Raw genomic sequence first — 14,274 nt, forward strand, 5'->3', positions numbered from 1 at the left:
TCCGTTCTTGCGGTAGCTGTGGCTTGGAAGCCTTATGAAGCCAGATGGGAGACACCACTGCATCTTTGCTCAGTCTCAGCGGGGCACCATCTGGGTGGTTTCTGCAGAGCTGGGAGTGGTGAGGGAAGGAGAGGTGGTGGGTGTTCCTTGAGTCTGTCCTATTCCTGAAAGATCTTTTGTAAAGACCCTGAAACCATTGAGGCTGCCAGTTCATGTACTACACTTTATGCCGCCACCACCTTGCGCAGGGCCTGTCCCTATGTATGTCGTGGATGTTGGCCGGTTTTCTTCTCAGCTGTCTCTTCCTCGTAGATGGAAAACTGGGTTGCAGAGCCTTCGGGGGGTGGGGCAGGGGGGCTTCAGCACCTGGGGTGGGATTGTGGATGTGGACGAAGCCTGCGTTGCCAGGCAGGGGGCCAGGGTCCTGGCGCCTGTTCTGCCAAGCCATGCAGTGCAATGTGAGAAAAGAGAGTGCTGGTCACTGCCAGCTCTGGGTTTCTATGACTGAACCCGTGTGGCTTCCACGGGTCCCACGACGGAAGTCCCACGACCGAGGAAACCCTGGTCTGTGTGCAGAGCTGGAAGTCTCCACTTGGGGCGTCCGTCCACGCACACAGCAATTCTCAGCAGGCCAAGAGGGAGGGGAAGGAGGTGCTTGCTTTTTCTTTTTAATTGAAATACAGTTCACATACCACGAAATTCACCATTTTAAAAAACGTATGATTCCGTAGGTTTTTAATATAGTCACGTGCTTGTGCAAACATCACAAAATCATTATGCAAAATAGAAACAGCATACCCATCAGCTGTCACTTCCTCTCGCCCCAGGTCCCGCGCAACCACTAATCTGCTTTCAGTCGCTATGGATTGACCCGTTCTGGAATTTTCATAGGTATTATCCAGGGTTCTGAGTATCGGGTACCAAAAGATGTATTGAGTTACTCTTAACAGTGAAACCACAGCTGGTCATTTATGTGGAATCCTGCAATGTGTGGCTTTTTGCGTCTTTTTTCACTTAGCGTGTTTTCAAGGTTTGTCCATGTCAAAGAGCATGTTGGTTTTTCGTTTCTTTTTTTTTTTTTTCCGGCCAAATAATATTCCATGGTGTGAATATACCACATTCTGTATATTCATTCGGTCATTGATGGACTTTTGGGTTGTTTCCACCTTTTGGCTATTATGAATAATGCCGCTATGAACATTGGTGGATGAGCTTTTGGTAGGCCTGTGTTTTATTTTTCTTGGGGCTCTACCTCGGGGTGCAATGGCTAGGTCACGTGGTAACTGTGTTTAACCTAGTAGGGAGCACCCGACTGTTTTCCAAACCAGCTGCACCATTTTTGCATTCCCACCAGAGGTGTCTGAAGGGAAATAGCCTTTGACTGAAAACCTACTATGTGCTAAGCACTATGCTAGACCCCTTCCACACCTCATCTCCTGAAATCTTCACATGAACCCCAGGAAATACCTATTATTGCCTCCATTATACTGAGGAAGACACTGAGGCCCGGAGAAGTGACGTGAGTCCCCCAGCATCACCAAGAGAACAGTGGTAGGGCCTAGATTGACACCCTGTCTGTCCCTTACGTTTTCCTGCCTACTTCGTGATTGCTGCCTGCCAAGTGACCGTCCACATGCTTATGTGGGATTAGCCCCTCTTCTCCCCAACACTCCTGGGCACTGTTTTGCAGACGGGAAAGTTGGACCCCCACTACCCAAGGGTCTGCGGGCATGGAGGGAACGTCTTAGACATCAAGTGGAATCCTTTTAATGATTTTGAGATCGCCTCCTGTTCTGAAGATACCACAGTGAGTGTCTGCGTGAGGCGGTTCCCTTTCCCGAGAGGAGCGGGCTGGGGGCATGGGGAGATGGACTGATGGGTGTCTGTTCTTAGCTCGGATGCTCCTAACCCCGTGATCCTTCATGAGGCGAGGTCAGTGTGGGGGGAGGGCTCAGGGAGATTGTGCAGGAGAAAGTCTGGGCTCTGGGACTTGCCCACATGCCCAGCATACCTGCAGCACCTTATCTGGAGCCTCTGGCACTCTTGGGGTTGCCGTCCTGGTTTTAAATCCTGGTGACCAGGAAATAAATATGTGTTGAACTGAAAGCAAAGTCTGCCTGAAAACCCTGTGTATCCCTGAGGGTAAGGGGCCATACAGTCACCCAGCGGCCTGAGAGCTCTGAAAGACAACGGAGAACATCAAGTTTCTGCCATCCCCTCTGTGTCACCCCCACTCACCCCCAGCTCCATTTGTATCCACTTCAGACTTTCTGCTGTGCAAGCCCCTTCCATCCTCAACAATACTACTCTGAAAGGAAGTCCCAGTACCTCTTCCCCGGCCCTTTCTGTGGAGTATAGGCCATGACCTTCTGGCCCTTTATCTTTCCTCTTTCAGGCCATCTAAGGGGGACACTCCAAAGGAAAGACTTTGGCCCTACCCTGTCCTGCGCCAGAGACTGCACTGGCTCCCTAGTGCTCTGATGATAGAGCACAAACTCTTGCTTCTGGCCTTTGAGGCTGTAGCCTGAGCCTTTGGGACTAGGAAGGGGTAGACGACTGTCCTTGGAGAGATGGTCTAGGCTGGGAGGTGGGTTTGATCTGACATCTAGCCTGGGAGTCAGGCCTGTGGCCCGCCCAGCTGCCCACAGTGCAGGCCATTAGGATGGCAAAGATTACCAGGAAGCAGATTTGGAGGCCCGGGCTCAACTCTGGCAATGTGAGCCCCGACTTGGGCTGGAAGACCTTGGCAAAGCCACTGTCCCTCTGAGGGTTCTAGAGAGATGGATACAGAGAGCACTCCCCTAGCCCTTCTGTCGGGCACTGCCAGTTCTGTGGCTTAGGGTGGCCTGGGTACCAGGTGACCCTGGCTAACAGCTCCCCTTCCCCCCGCTGTATCTCCCCTGAAAGATTAAGATCTGGGACATCCCCAAGCAGCTGCTGACAAAGAACCTCACAGCCTGCAAGAAGGAGCTAATGGGCCACACCCGCAGGGTGGGCCTGGTCGAGTGGCATCCCACGGCTGCCAACATCCTCTTCAGCTCTGGCTACGACTTCAAGGTGGGTCCGTGCTCTCGTTTCCTGGGGCCCCCCTAACATGACCTCACTGGGCACTTCAGACAACAGAAATTGACCCTCGCTGCGTTCTGGAGACCAGAAATCTAAAATCAAGTTGGGCCGCAGTCCCTCGAAGACCCTAGAATGCTTCCTCCTGTGCCTCTTAGAACTTCCGATGGCTCCGGGCATTCCCTGGGCTGCACCTGGGTCACTTCAGCCTGCCTCCAGCTTTGTGCAGGCTTCTCTGTGTTTCTGTGTGTCCTCTCATCTTTAGAGCAGGACACCTGTCAGCAGATGCAGTGTCTACCCCAGTCCATATGACCTCATCATAATTAGTTACATCAGTGAAGACCCTGTTTCCTAATAAGGTCACATTCTGAGGCTCCAGTGGACATGAGGTTTTGTGGTCGGGGAGGGGGGACACTGTACAACCCCTTAGTCGTCCTGGAGGGGTTGGGCTGGATCCTAGCCAGAGAAGCTTCCCACTGCCCCACTGACAGCCAAGCTGGCAGTCTATGGGTCCTGGGGTTCTGGAAAATTCATGGTGGAGGAGCCCTGGATTCTATTGCAACTCAGTCTCTGCCTTGCAGTAGGAACTAGGAAAGTCCCTTGACTTTTTCTAGGCCTCAGTTTCTCCTTTTATACATGAATGGGGTCGGTGTGACCATAGCCGTGGCTTTGAAACTCTTCCCTTCACAACACAGGGCTTTATGGAGGCACTTTGGGGACCTCTCTAATGGATCAGGGATGGGAGCGGTTGACAGAGCCTCTGACCCCCTTCTGATCAGAAGTGCTCTTTCACCTGTGTATATGGGCTGTGTCTGCACAGGTGGCTGTGCAAGGAACTCTGCACACAGCTCCACAGGGTGCAGGTCACGTCACGGGCTATGGGAATGGATCTCCCTGGAGCTGTGCAGTGCACAACCTCCGCAGCTAAACGTGGCAGCCCTCTATCTGTGTGAGGTGGAAACTGCTGCTAATCAGTGTGTGAGAGCCCCTGGACTAGGTCATCTCTGGGGTCCTCCCAGCGTGGATGGTTTGTCACTCCAAAGCAGATGGTGTTTTCTTTTCGCCGCCAGACAGCCTGACTCCCGGCTTCCCCTCCTGCCACGCGGCGGCTTCAGCCAGCAGATCCCACCTCCCACCCAAGGCTTCTTGGCCAGACTGCCATCTGTGGCTTCCCTCCTGGGGATACCGTGTTTCACTGCAGCCTGGCGGGCGTGCGACCCTGGAAGCCCAGGGTGGGGGTGGCCGCCGTGCTCAGAAACAGCTCATTGCCGTGCAGGTGATGGTGTGGAACCTGGACACAAAGGAGTCTGTAATCATGAGCCCCGTGAGGACAATTACCTGCCACCAAGGTGTGATCCTCTCCATGTCCTTCAACACCAATGGCAGCCTGCTGGCCACCACCTGTAAAGACCGCAAGCTTCGGATCCTCGACCCCCGGGCCGGGACTGTCCTCCAGGTCTGTGCCGGGCTGGGGTCTGGCTTGGGGGCAGAGGAGCAAGGGGCGGTGAGGGCCTGCGGGAGGCTAGTAATGCTGTGGGCACTGTGGCCAAGCCTTCACATGTGCTATCTCTCTGTCCTCTTGGCCCTGCTGGGAGGTGGGATGTGTCCCCTGCATTCTTTGGATGAGAAAACGAAGGCTAAGGAGAGGTCAGGTGATTTGCCTACCTTGAAAGCTGAGTTTTGAACCTAGTTAACTCCAGAACTTGCCGGTGTGCCTAAGCTCTGTCAAGAGGCATGTCACTCCTGCCGGTCTGCTGTGTGACCAAAGACAAGCACTTTCTGTTCTCTGAGCCTTCGCTTCCTTATCTGCAACAGTGGGCTGTCAGTCCTTCCTCTAGAAGGATTGAATGAGATAACTCAGGTGACAGTGCCCGCCCCGCCCATTGCCTTGCATGCAGTGAACACTCAAGGATCTCTCAGCACGAGCACAGAGGTGCGCTGAAGTTTGCCTCGATCATAGCTCAGAAAAAGCTCAGCAAAAATAGTAGTTGATCCCCCATATGGATGGGAGGATCTCTGGAAGGCTTCGTGGGGGTGGTGTCTCTGGAAAGATTCTCTAAGCAGAGCTAGGTAGTGAATAAGAAAGGCATTTCAGTAGAGCAGCAGCAGCAAAGGCAGGGAGGCCAGGGACCCTAGCTGTGGCCCACGAGCCCCTGACCACACATGTCCATCCAGGAAACCAGCTGCACAGGGCACCGGGCCAACAAGGTGCTGTTTCTGGGGAACCTGAATAAGCTGCTGTCCACGGGCACATCCCAGTGGAACAACCGGCAGCTGGCGGTGTGGGACCAGGTGAGTATCCCGTGCAGCCCTCCCTGCCCCTCACTGTTGTCTATAGCTGAGTTTTGGCTTCGTTCACTCACTCATTTGTTCGTGCCCTTACTCATTGCCCAAGCACGTACTTAGCAGAGCTGGCCGGTGCTGAGGGTGCTGGGATGCAAACTGGGGGGCTGCTCAGATCTTGCACATCTTCTTGTTTGAGGAGGGAGTGACCGTGGTGTGAGGGTCAGGGGGAGGTGGCCGCGTCTGGACCAGGACGAGGGGTGGGGGTGGGGGGAGAGAGAGGAGATGTGCTTCTGGACAGAAGGAACAGCTGGGGTGAGGGCTTGGAGGCAGGTGGGCAGGAGCAGCAGCTGAGGGGGTGAGGGCAAGGGCCAGGCCAGGCACTGCAGGAGCGCTTGGCTAGAGTTCAAAGACTAGACAAATCGCTTCCTCTCTCTGACCTCCTCCTCCATCAAATAATCAGACAAGCAGGGGAGGGCTGGTGTGCCATCAGGGGTGTGAGAGGTGATGGGTTGGAGGCAAAATGCCTGCAGGATAAAAGGGGGTGGTCTCTCTCCCTCTGTCTCCTTCCCTCTGACATGCACGCGTGCACACACACACACTCACCCAGAGCCCCTTGGCAGGCATTCCCATCTCCAGGAACACCACTGAGGACCTCCAGGAGTGACCCACAGGCCTTCCTGGTCTCCTTTCCTTGTAGGACAACCTGTCCCAGCCTCTCTTCGAGATGGACCTGGATGGCTCCTCGGGCGTGCTGTTTCCCTTCTACGATGCGGACACCAACATGCTCTATGTGGTGGGGAAGGTGAGCCTGGTGTGGCAGGGAGGGGGCTGCCTGAGCCCCTGAGGCACGGAGCAGGGCTACCCCAGCCTAGCCCTACCGCTAGCCCCACAACAACCGGGGGCCCTGGGGGTTCAGGCCAGGGAGAGGGATGGGGAGGGCTTTTTGGACACTGACTTCCTGAACTGGGCACATACCCTGTCCCACCATCCTGGCTCCCAGGGAACACCCAGGGCCAGGGCTTTGGGCAGACACCCGAGGCTTATCGCTCCTCAGGCCTGGGACCAGATGAGGAGGCCCCATTGGTGTTTCTCAATAGGGGTACCTTCGAATTTGGGCTGGAGCAGGTTTTCACTGGGTAGGACTAACTGGTACTTGGCATCGTAGCTCCTCCCCACCAGTGCCTGGAGCAGCACTCTGTCCCTCTCTCCCTTCCCAAGTCACTAGGACAGGGACAACCAGAAATGCCCCAGAAGTGTAAGATCACTGGACGGTCTCAGGACCCACCACTGCTGACCTTTTTGTGCAGCTGGGAGTGGGACTCAGGCCTGTGCTCCCAGAGTTTCTGCCTTGGAGGCACATAGGTGGGCTTTGGGTCATGATTGAGAGAATCGAGTGTTGAAATGAGGACCCCTTGCTGCTTTAATGGCAGTTCCCTGGTGTTTTCTTATGTGAGGTGGCTTTGCCAGCCCTTCGGTCACTGTGAATGCCAGGTTTCTGCTGCATGGCCGTGGGGGGCCCCGGGGGGGCGGATGGGACCCGGCTCTGAGTTGTACCCTCCTCCTCCTCAGGGAGATGGAAACATCCGTTACTATGAGGTGAGCGCCAACAAGCCTCACCTGAGCTACCTGACAGAGTACCGCTCCCACAGCCCGCAGAAGGGGATGGGTGAGTACGGAACGCTGAGGACATGTGGGGTCTGGGGAGACAGGAGCGAGTCAGATGAGGGCCCCACCCTGGAGAGGACCCCATTCAGGAGGGCAGAAGGTGGATCAGGCGGACTCTATGGGAGCTCTGATGGAGGTGTGTAGGAGGTTCTCTGGGAGCAAGCAGCAGGAAGTCGAGGAAGGCTTCCCAGAGGAGGCAACACTTGAGGAGCCAAAAGGGGAGCAGAGCACAGTATGGGGAGAGAATGAAGGCATTCTAGGCTGAGGTAGGGCAGTTACAGCAGCAGCCACAACATAAGAGAGACGGACCTAGGAGAGCCCCTATTCTGTAAGTGTATTTGGGAATAGAAAAAAAAAAAAAAATGAAAGAAGACACATCTCTATGTTGTCTATAAGAAACCCACTTGAACATGAAGACACAGCTAGATTAACCACAAAGGGAAGGAGAAGGACACCATGGTAACACTCATCAACAGGACAGGGGCAGGAGCTCTGTTCAGAGCAGCTCGGGCGCAAGCTGGTGGGGAGGACCAAGTCTGATTACTCCAACCCCATTTCCCCAGCACAGGGCCCAGCCCAGTGTAGGTATTTGCTCATGAACTGTCTGTAGACGGAAGGGGGGTGGGAGGAGGGTACTCTCTGCTCATGTCCAGGTGTGCACTCTGGCTTCGCCCCTCACCCTGGGTCCCTGTGACCCCAGCCCAGCCAGAACCTCTGAGCCCTCCTTGGCCATCTGCCCGCAGGTGTCATGCCAAAGAGAGGTCTCGACGTCACCTCCTGCGAGATCTTCCGCTTCTACAAGCTGATTACAAGCAAAGGCCTCATTGAGCCTATATCCATGATTGTACCCCGGCGGGTAAGGGTGGTGTGGCCATCTGTGAGGGAGGCGGGAGCCCCTTCTGAAGAAGACATGCCCTGGGAGCTGGAGCCCGGAGCCCATGCCCTTTGGGTAGCAGCAAGGAGGCTGGTGGCCACTCCTCAAGGGAAAGGCCTTTCTCATTGTCAGTGCAGTGTTGCTGGGAGCTAAGGGTCCTGAGACCAAACCATCGCTGCTCTTGAGTTGCTGTGTGACCTTGGACATGTCCCTTTGCTCTCTTGGCCTTGGTTTCTTCAACTCCTAGGTGGGGAAATCCTGGACCCCAGCTCCCTTAGGGCCCTCCCATCTGGGCAGCCCCTTTGCCACCTCAGTCCTCACTCCTGGCTTCTCCTACAGTCGGAGTCTTACCAAGAGGACATCTACCCGCCTACAGCAGGAGCCCGGCCCTCTCTGACAGCCCAGGAGTGGCTCTGTGGGATGAATAAAGGTGAGGGGGGGCAGACGAAGGCCCCGTGCAAATGTGAGGTGAAATGGAGTGTCCAGTCATCCCAGGTAGCTGAGAGGGGTTTGGCCTACAGTTGTATTCTCCCATAACCCCTTGTCCTTGACAGTGAGTCCCTTTTGGCTAGGATGGTCCCATATGAGTCCGAGAATGGAGGGCTTGTCCTTAGTGGCTCAGGAAAGTCTTTCCAAATCAAGGCATTTTGCTCCATGGAACACTTCTTGAAACTCCAGACTGTGCAGCGTGAGTGGGTAGTCTCGGCTCCAGGCCCTTGCCCATCTTCCCATCCCCACCTTTGCAATTACTTTTCAGCCTAAGAGACCCTAGTCTAGGCAGCAGTTCCCCGCTGCCCACCCCTGCCCCAGGCACTTCCTCCCTGTGCTGACACGCCCCCCCCCCACCACCCTGTCCACCTAAGGGCTACCCCAGAGGAGGCAATGTGTGCTCTTGGCCCCACCGCGGCGCCTGCCTCTTCCTTTGGGCGACACTTGGTCTGTTCCTCTCTGGACTTCTCACGTCTTCTCTGACTGCTACCTTGGCACCCACCCCACCCCACCCCACCCCTGCTTCTCAGGGCTGTTGGGAGGATTCATGAACTGGTAGAAGGCAGAGCACAATGCATACAGGACTGTCCCTGCAAAGCAAGGACAAGTCTTCACTGGAGCCATTTGCAGTGTTTGGGGGCAGCTGCAGGCGTACACTCAGCGGCCCTGGCAAACCAGGCCTCGCTTAGATGATCCCGTGGGGATGTGTTTACGAGCTGGGTGCCCCAGTGTGGGGGCTGGTTCTTGTCGGCATGCGGCCAGAACTCCACTCTTGTCCATCTGCTCACGAGCCCTCAGTCCTCACACGGCCCTTTGCTTCCCTCCCAGGCCCAGTCATGGTGTCCCTGAGGCCCTGCTCCGAGCTCCTGAGCCCGCAGCCACTGCTCCCAGAGACATCCCCCTCCGTCTCCATGGCCCCCTCCAAACAAACAGACAAGGTGGTTGTAGACGATGGCCGGAGAGCGTTCTCCCGTCTGGAGGAGAAGGTGCCCAGGCAGGGAGCAGCAGAACACAGGCTGGAAGAGAAGACCCCTCGGCTCACCAATGGCTTTGACATGGAGTGTCCCCCACCAAAGACAGAGAACGAGGTGGGAACGAGGGGGGCGGTGTGTGCACTGGGATGGTCGGGAGAAAGTGAGCGGTGAAGACGGCCAGCCGTGGGGCCTGGCCTGGCCTGGCCTCTTGACTTGCTTTGTGACCTCATTGACCAAACAGGCAGTGAGCGCTGTGGTCTGCCAAGATGGCGGGTGTATATCCAGATGGCGGAAAACCATCTGCAAGATGCAGAGGGTTTGATTCCATATTAGAGTCCCTCCCAGCTCTGATGCTAGGATTTTCTGTTTTCATAGTCAATATTTGTTAAGCGCCCACCACATCCCAGGTCCTGTGGTAGGCACTGTGGCTTATGACCTGACTGAATTTTCTCCCCAGCCCTGGAGGTCAGTTTGTAGTGGCTAAAAACACAGGGGCCGGCACCTCACAGAGGAGTCCTGGTCCTGCCTCTGCTGAACACTGACGGGAGGACCTCAGAGCCAGGGGCTGAATCTCTCTTGGCCTCGGCGGCAGGGGGTGGGGGAAGGGGTACTTACACTCCCACCCCTGTAGGGGTGTGAAGATCCTCAGGGGAGCGCCCAGCATCTGCAATGGTTCCCTATGCCACAGTGATGACGCTAACGCCCAGGTTCATCTTCTGACCCCCGGGTTCCTAGAGGAGGAAATTAAAACTCAAGAGAGGCTAAGTAACTTGCTGAGGTCACATCATTTAGCTAGTTTAGTGGTGAGAACTGTAGCCTCCAGACTTCAGGGCCATGCATCCTTTCCTCTATCCCACAGGGCATCTAAGGAGGCAAAAAAAAAAAAAAAAAGTCTGACACATCGAGTCGTTAAGACTTCATTTATTGTGTGAAGAAATGATTTTATAAAGTTCTGTGCAACGGCCGCTCCCTTGGGCCTCCACGTGTCTGTGTGTGGAAAGGGGGGGGTGGTTTGTCCTTCCTGAGGGTGTTCTGGCCCCTCACATCCAGGGCCACCGCATGATCTCTCCCTCTGTTCTGTGCTTTCCCAGCTGCTGCAGATGTTCTATCGACAACAGGAGGAGATCCGAAGGCTCCGCGAGCTGTTGACGCAGCGCGAGGTGCAGGCCAAGCAGTTGGAGCTGGAGGTCCAGAACTCGCGCATGGGCTCACAGAGGTTCTGAGCAGAGCGTGCTGCCCTCCCCACCCTCAGGGACACCACTTGGCTCCATGGGGAGGTCCAGAACCAAACCACAAGTCCCCCAAGAACAACCACTATTTCTATATTTTTTACCAGAAAACGAAAACTCTCGGTTGCTGGAAGATTCTAGTGGGAGGGGTGTGGTGCCGTTTTCTACTTGCCTTCTCAAAACAGGTGTCTGAATTGACTCTTTTTAGACAACAACTTGCCTTCGGTTTTGTTCTGTGTTTAAGGGTCCACGGCGAGCTGTCACTTCTCCAGGAAAAGAACACTATAAAGTTAGAGCTGGAAGGATCCAAGAGGGGAAGCTTCCTGTGATTTTCAAACTGTCCACAGGGTGGGAGGAAGCCTAAGCAGGAGGGCTGTGGCCCCCACCCCCACCCCGTTCCAACCAGACAGCTTCCCTTCTTTCTGATTTATATATTGGCTTCCATGGAATACATAGTTCTGTTTCTGAAAAAACATTGAGAAGTTTGAAAAGCAGTGATCTGGCACAATTCCTCATTTTACAGGTGGGGAAACTGAGGCCCAGAGAGAGACGAGTGACCAGGGTCCACAGAGGGTTCATGGAAGGGCTAGGTCAAGCTTCTGGTCTGCTGGGTCTGTCTTTCTGCCTCTCCTGGTCTGATGCAGCTCTCAGCCCGCAGGGCAGGAATCTGTTTATTCTGGGTTCAGCAGTGACTTCTTACAGGTCCTTCCCTCTCTGGTCTCAGTTTCTCCATCTGAACCTGGGGACCCTGGGGTGTGCTGCCCTCTACAGGATCTGCCTCCTGAGACAAGAAGCCATGGCCTTGACCTGAGGAAAACTACCCATAGCAATGATCTGGGTCGGCTGTAGGAACTCACAAGACATTGGTGAACCAGCAGAGGAAGTTTAACTGTGGGGAAATAAGTCAAGCTTTGGCCCAGTGCTAGAACACAGAGAGGAAGCCCATACCATCCTCTCTTCAATCGCCATCAGCCAAGTGTGGACAGACACTTATCTCTTTTGTGGGGGAGCAGACAGGGTGGTTCCTGTGACCACTGACAGCCACCTGGGAAGCCCTCAGGCCACAGAGCCTGTCCGCTCCAGGATAGATAGAGGCAGGTAGATTTTGGGCTACGAGGCAGGGAGCCCCAGCACTGTGGGATGCCTGCAGAACCCCGTGGCCACCCCCTTCTGGAGAGGTATGACTGCACTAGGGAAGGGAGTAGGGCCAGGTGACCCTGAAGTTTCCTTCTCGCCTGAGAATAATATGTCCCTCCCTTGTGAATCTGCGTCCTGCGCCCATTCGCTAAGGTTCTTTGTCAGTGGCCAGTACACAGCCGAGCTAGAGATGGAAAATGTCGGAAATTAAATGAGCCCTGATGGGATTTTGTCCACTGCACAGGGCAATCCTGGAGCTAAGATGGGGACGGGAGGAGGCCCCACCGCCTGGTAGGTTTCAGCCCAGGCTGTACGTTGCGAGTCCTCTTAGGAAGGTTCGAGAAAAATAGATGCCTCGTCCCAATCCCAGGCCAGTTGAAGCTGAATCTTTGCGTATATTGTTCTGAGTTCCCAGGTCATTCTGCAGTACAGACTGGAGAGCCGCTGAGCTGGCCCATCTGTACCTATCTGCGGTAGAGATGAGGACAGAGAACGTCAGACCGGCTCTGGGACCTAACCCCCTCCTCTGAATCCGGGCCGGAAGTGTCCCGTGTCTCTGTGGGACGCCTGGCTACAACTCCATGAGGGCTCTGTGACCCCGAGCACCCCCTCCCCTAGCCATGGCTTGGTCCCCTTGTCTGCCTACACATACCAGACGCCCGCATCCTCTGTCTTGTTGACTTGTCCCTGGGGCTCACCAGAGGCCATGTCCCAGGCGTTGTGAGGGAACAGAGCTCCCCTGGGTGGGGCTGCCTCTCCCACCTCATGGGCAGTCAGCTCTCTGCAGTTTACAAAGCCCTTCCACCTCCACTCCCTGGCATGTCCAGCTCTAATTCTAACATGGGCCAGGCGGGCATCGCCCCCCTGGTCAGAATGATGACACTATCCCCATGTCATTCCCAGAGAATGAAGAAGGATCACGCCCACAGGCACTGGCCGCAAACAGCCGGAGTTGGGGCTGAGTCTGGGGCGCCTCCCAAATGCTCCTCTGAGCAGAACCTTCTCAGGCTCTTAAGGGACCCAGACCTCATGCTTAAAAACAATGTGAAGGCATCTGTGAACAAACTTGTTTTTTGGGTTTGCTTTTTTTTTTTTAAACTAGAATAAATTATTTAAATTATTTCACAGCAAGGGAGAGGGATAGGTAATTTTTATCAAATATTTTTTTAAGCCATTTTTTAAAATTGCATTTTTGTTTATGTTCTTGACTGATGAAGCAGAGGTTGCCCAGCATCTGCAGGGCCAGGCCTGCACACTCAGGGCAAAGCAGAATGTGCACTCATCTCTTTACTCCGTCCTCTGGGAGGCCCCTGACCGTTGACTCAGGAGCTTTCTGAGAATGAAGACAGCACCGGGAGATGAGCGCCGGGGCGTATCCACCTTAGCTCTACAATAAATGTTCTTCCTGGAACTAAATTTAAGATTGTATCATAGAGGGAAGAAGGAAATCAAAAATAGATCTATGCTTTTAATATGAAACCGTGCCTGAAATAGTCTGATTGTTTTAATGTTGTTTCTGAAATTCCTTTTACCTTTGTAAAAAAAAAAAAAAAAAAAAAAATTAAGAAATAAAAATGAAAATAAATAGATGTGAAATCGTGCAATGGAAAGAATGTACCAAAATAATAAACAACATCTGCCTAGACATTTTAATACCTGGAGCTTTCCTTTTCTTGATTTGTTCTACAAATACCAATTAAATTATCTACTTGTTTGGACCAGAGACCGGGCTGGGAAACAGATAAAACAGACTTGGTCCCTGCCCTCTGAAGTTTTTAGTTATGCTTGGAAGGAAGATGAGGGCCGGGTTAGGGGAAGTGTGGGCTGCTCTGGGTGAATAAGCAAGGTGGGCTTCCTGGAGGAGGTGAAATTTAGGCAGACACCCGAAGGATAAATAGAAGTGAGCAGGGCAAAGGGTATTGGGGGAAAAGAGGTCCCAAGCAGAAAAAACTGCCTATTCTTGGTCTGGAAACAAGCAAAAGGTAGAGCATAGACAGGGCAGGGATCAAAGGTATTAAGAGCCAAGGATAGGAACTGAGAATTTTTTTCCAACTTTATTGAGATACGATTGACAAAAGTTGTATATACTTGGATTGTACATGATTTTTAAGGATGTACAATGTGATGATTTAATATATGTATACCTTGTGAAATGATTACCATCAAGTTAATTAACACATTATTTCACATAGTGTGTGGTGAGAACACTTGAGAGCTACATGCAGAAAATTTCAAGTATTAACTAGAGTCACCAGGCTGTACCTTAGATCCCCCAAACTTGGGCATCTCACAACTAAAAGTCTGTACTCTTTTCCCCCACCTCCAAAGCCTCCCTGGAACCAGCATTCCACGCTGTTGCTAGTTCAACTGTTTTAATTTTATTTTGGGTATTTTTGTTGTTGGTGGTTTTTTGTTTGTTTGTTTGTTTTTGATTCCACATCTATGTGAAACTAAACAGTGTTTGTTTTTCCTCCGTCTGGCTTATTTCACTAAGCATAAAGTCTGCAAACTCACCCAGGTGGCAAATGTCAGGATTTCCTTTTTTTGCGTCTGAGCA

General features: G+C 53.5%; 1 protein-coding gene across 2 annotated transcripts in view; it reads left to right on the forward strand.

Moving 5' to 3' along the window:
• Positions 1–13,370, forward strand: part of CORO2A (coronin 2A) — a 52,443-nt gene extending 39,073 nt beyond the window's left edge. For both annotated transcript variants that reach the window (XM_032309021.1, XM_032309022.1), the window contains exons 3-12: positions 1,691–1,807; positions 2,908–3,057; positions 4,340–4,519; positions 5,239–5,355; positions 6,047–6,151; positions 6,919–7,015; positions 7,758–7,870; positions 8,228–8,318; positions 9,206–9,465; positions 10,443–13,370. In XM_032309021.1, coding sequence (XP_032164912.1) covers positions 1,691–1,807; positions 2,908–3,057; positions 4,340–4,519; positions 5,239–5,355; positions 6,047–6,151; positions 6,919–7,015; positions 7,758–7,870; positions 8,228–8,318; positions 9,206–9,465; positions 10,443–10,574 — 1,362 coding nt within the window. In that variant the 3' untranslated portion in view covers positions 10,575–13,370. The remainder of the gene's footprint in view (positions 1–1,690; positions 1,808–2,907; positions 3,058–4,339; positions 4,520–5,238; positions 5,356–6,046; positions 6,152–6,918; positions 7,016–7,757; positions 7,871–8,227; positions 8,319–9,205; positions 9,466–10,442) is intronic.
• Positions 13,371–14,274: the final 904 nt, after the last annotated feature.

The sequence above is a fragment of the Mustela erminea genome, chromosome 12 (genome assembly GCF_009829155.1).
Source record: "Mustela erminea isolate mMusErm1 chromosome 12, mMusErm1.Pri, whole genome shotgun sequence".
Lineage (NCBI taxonomy): Eukaryota > Metazoa > Chordata > Mammalia > Carnivora > Mustelidae > Mustela > Mustela erminea.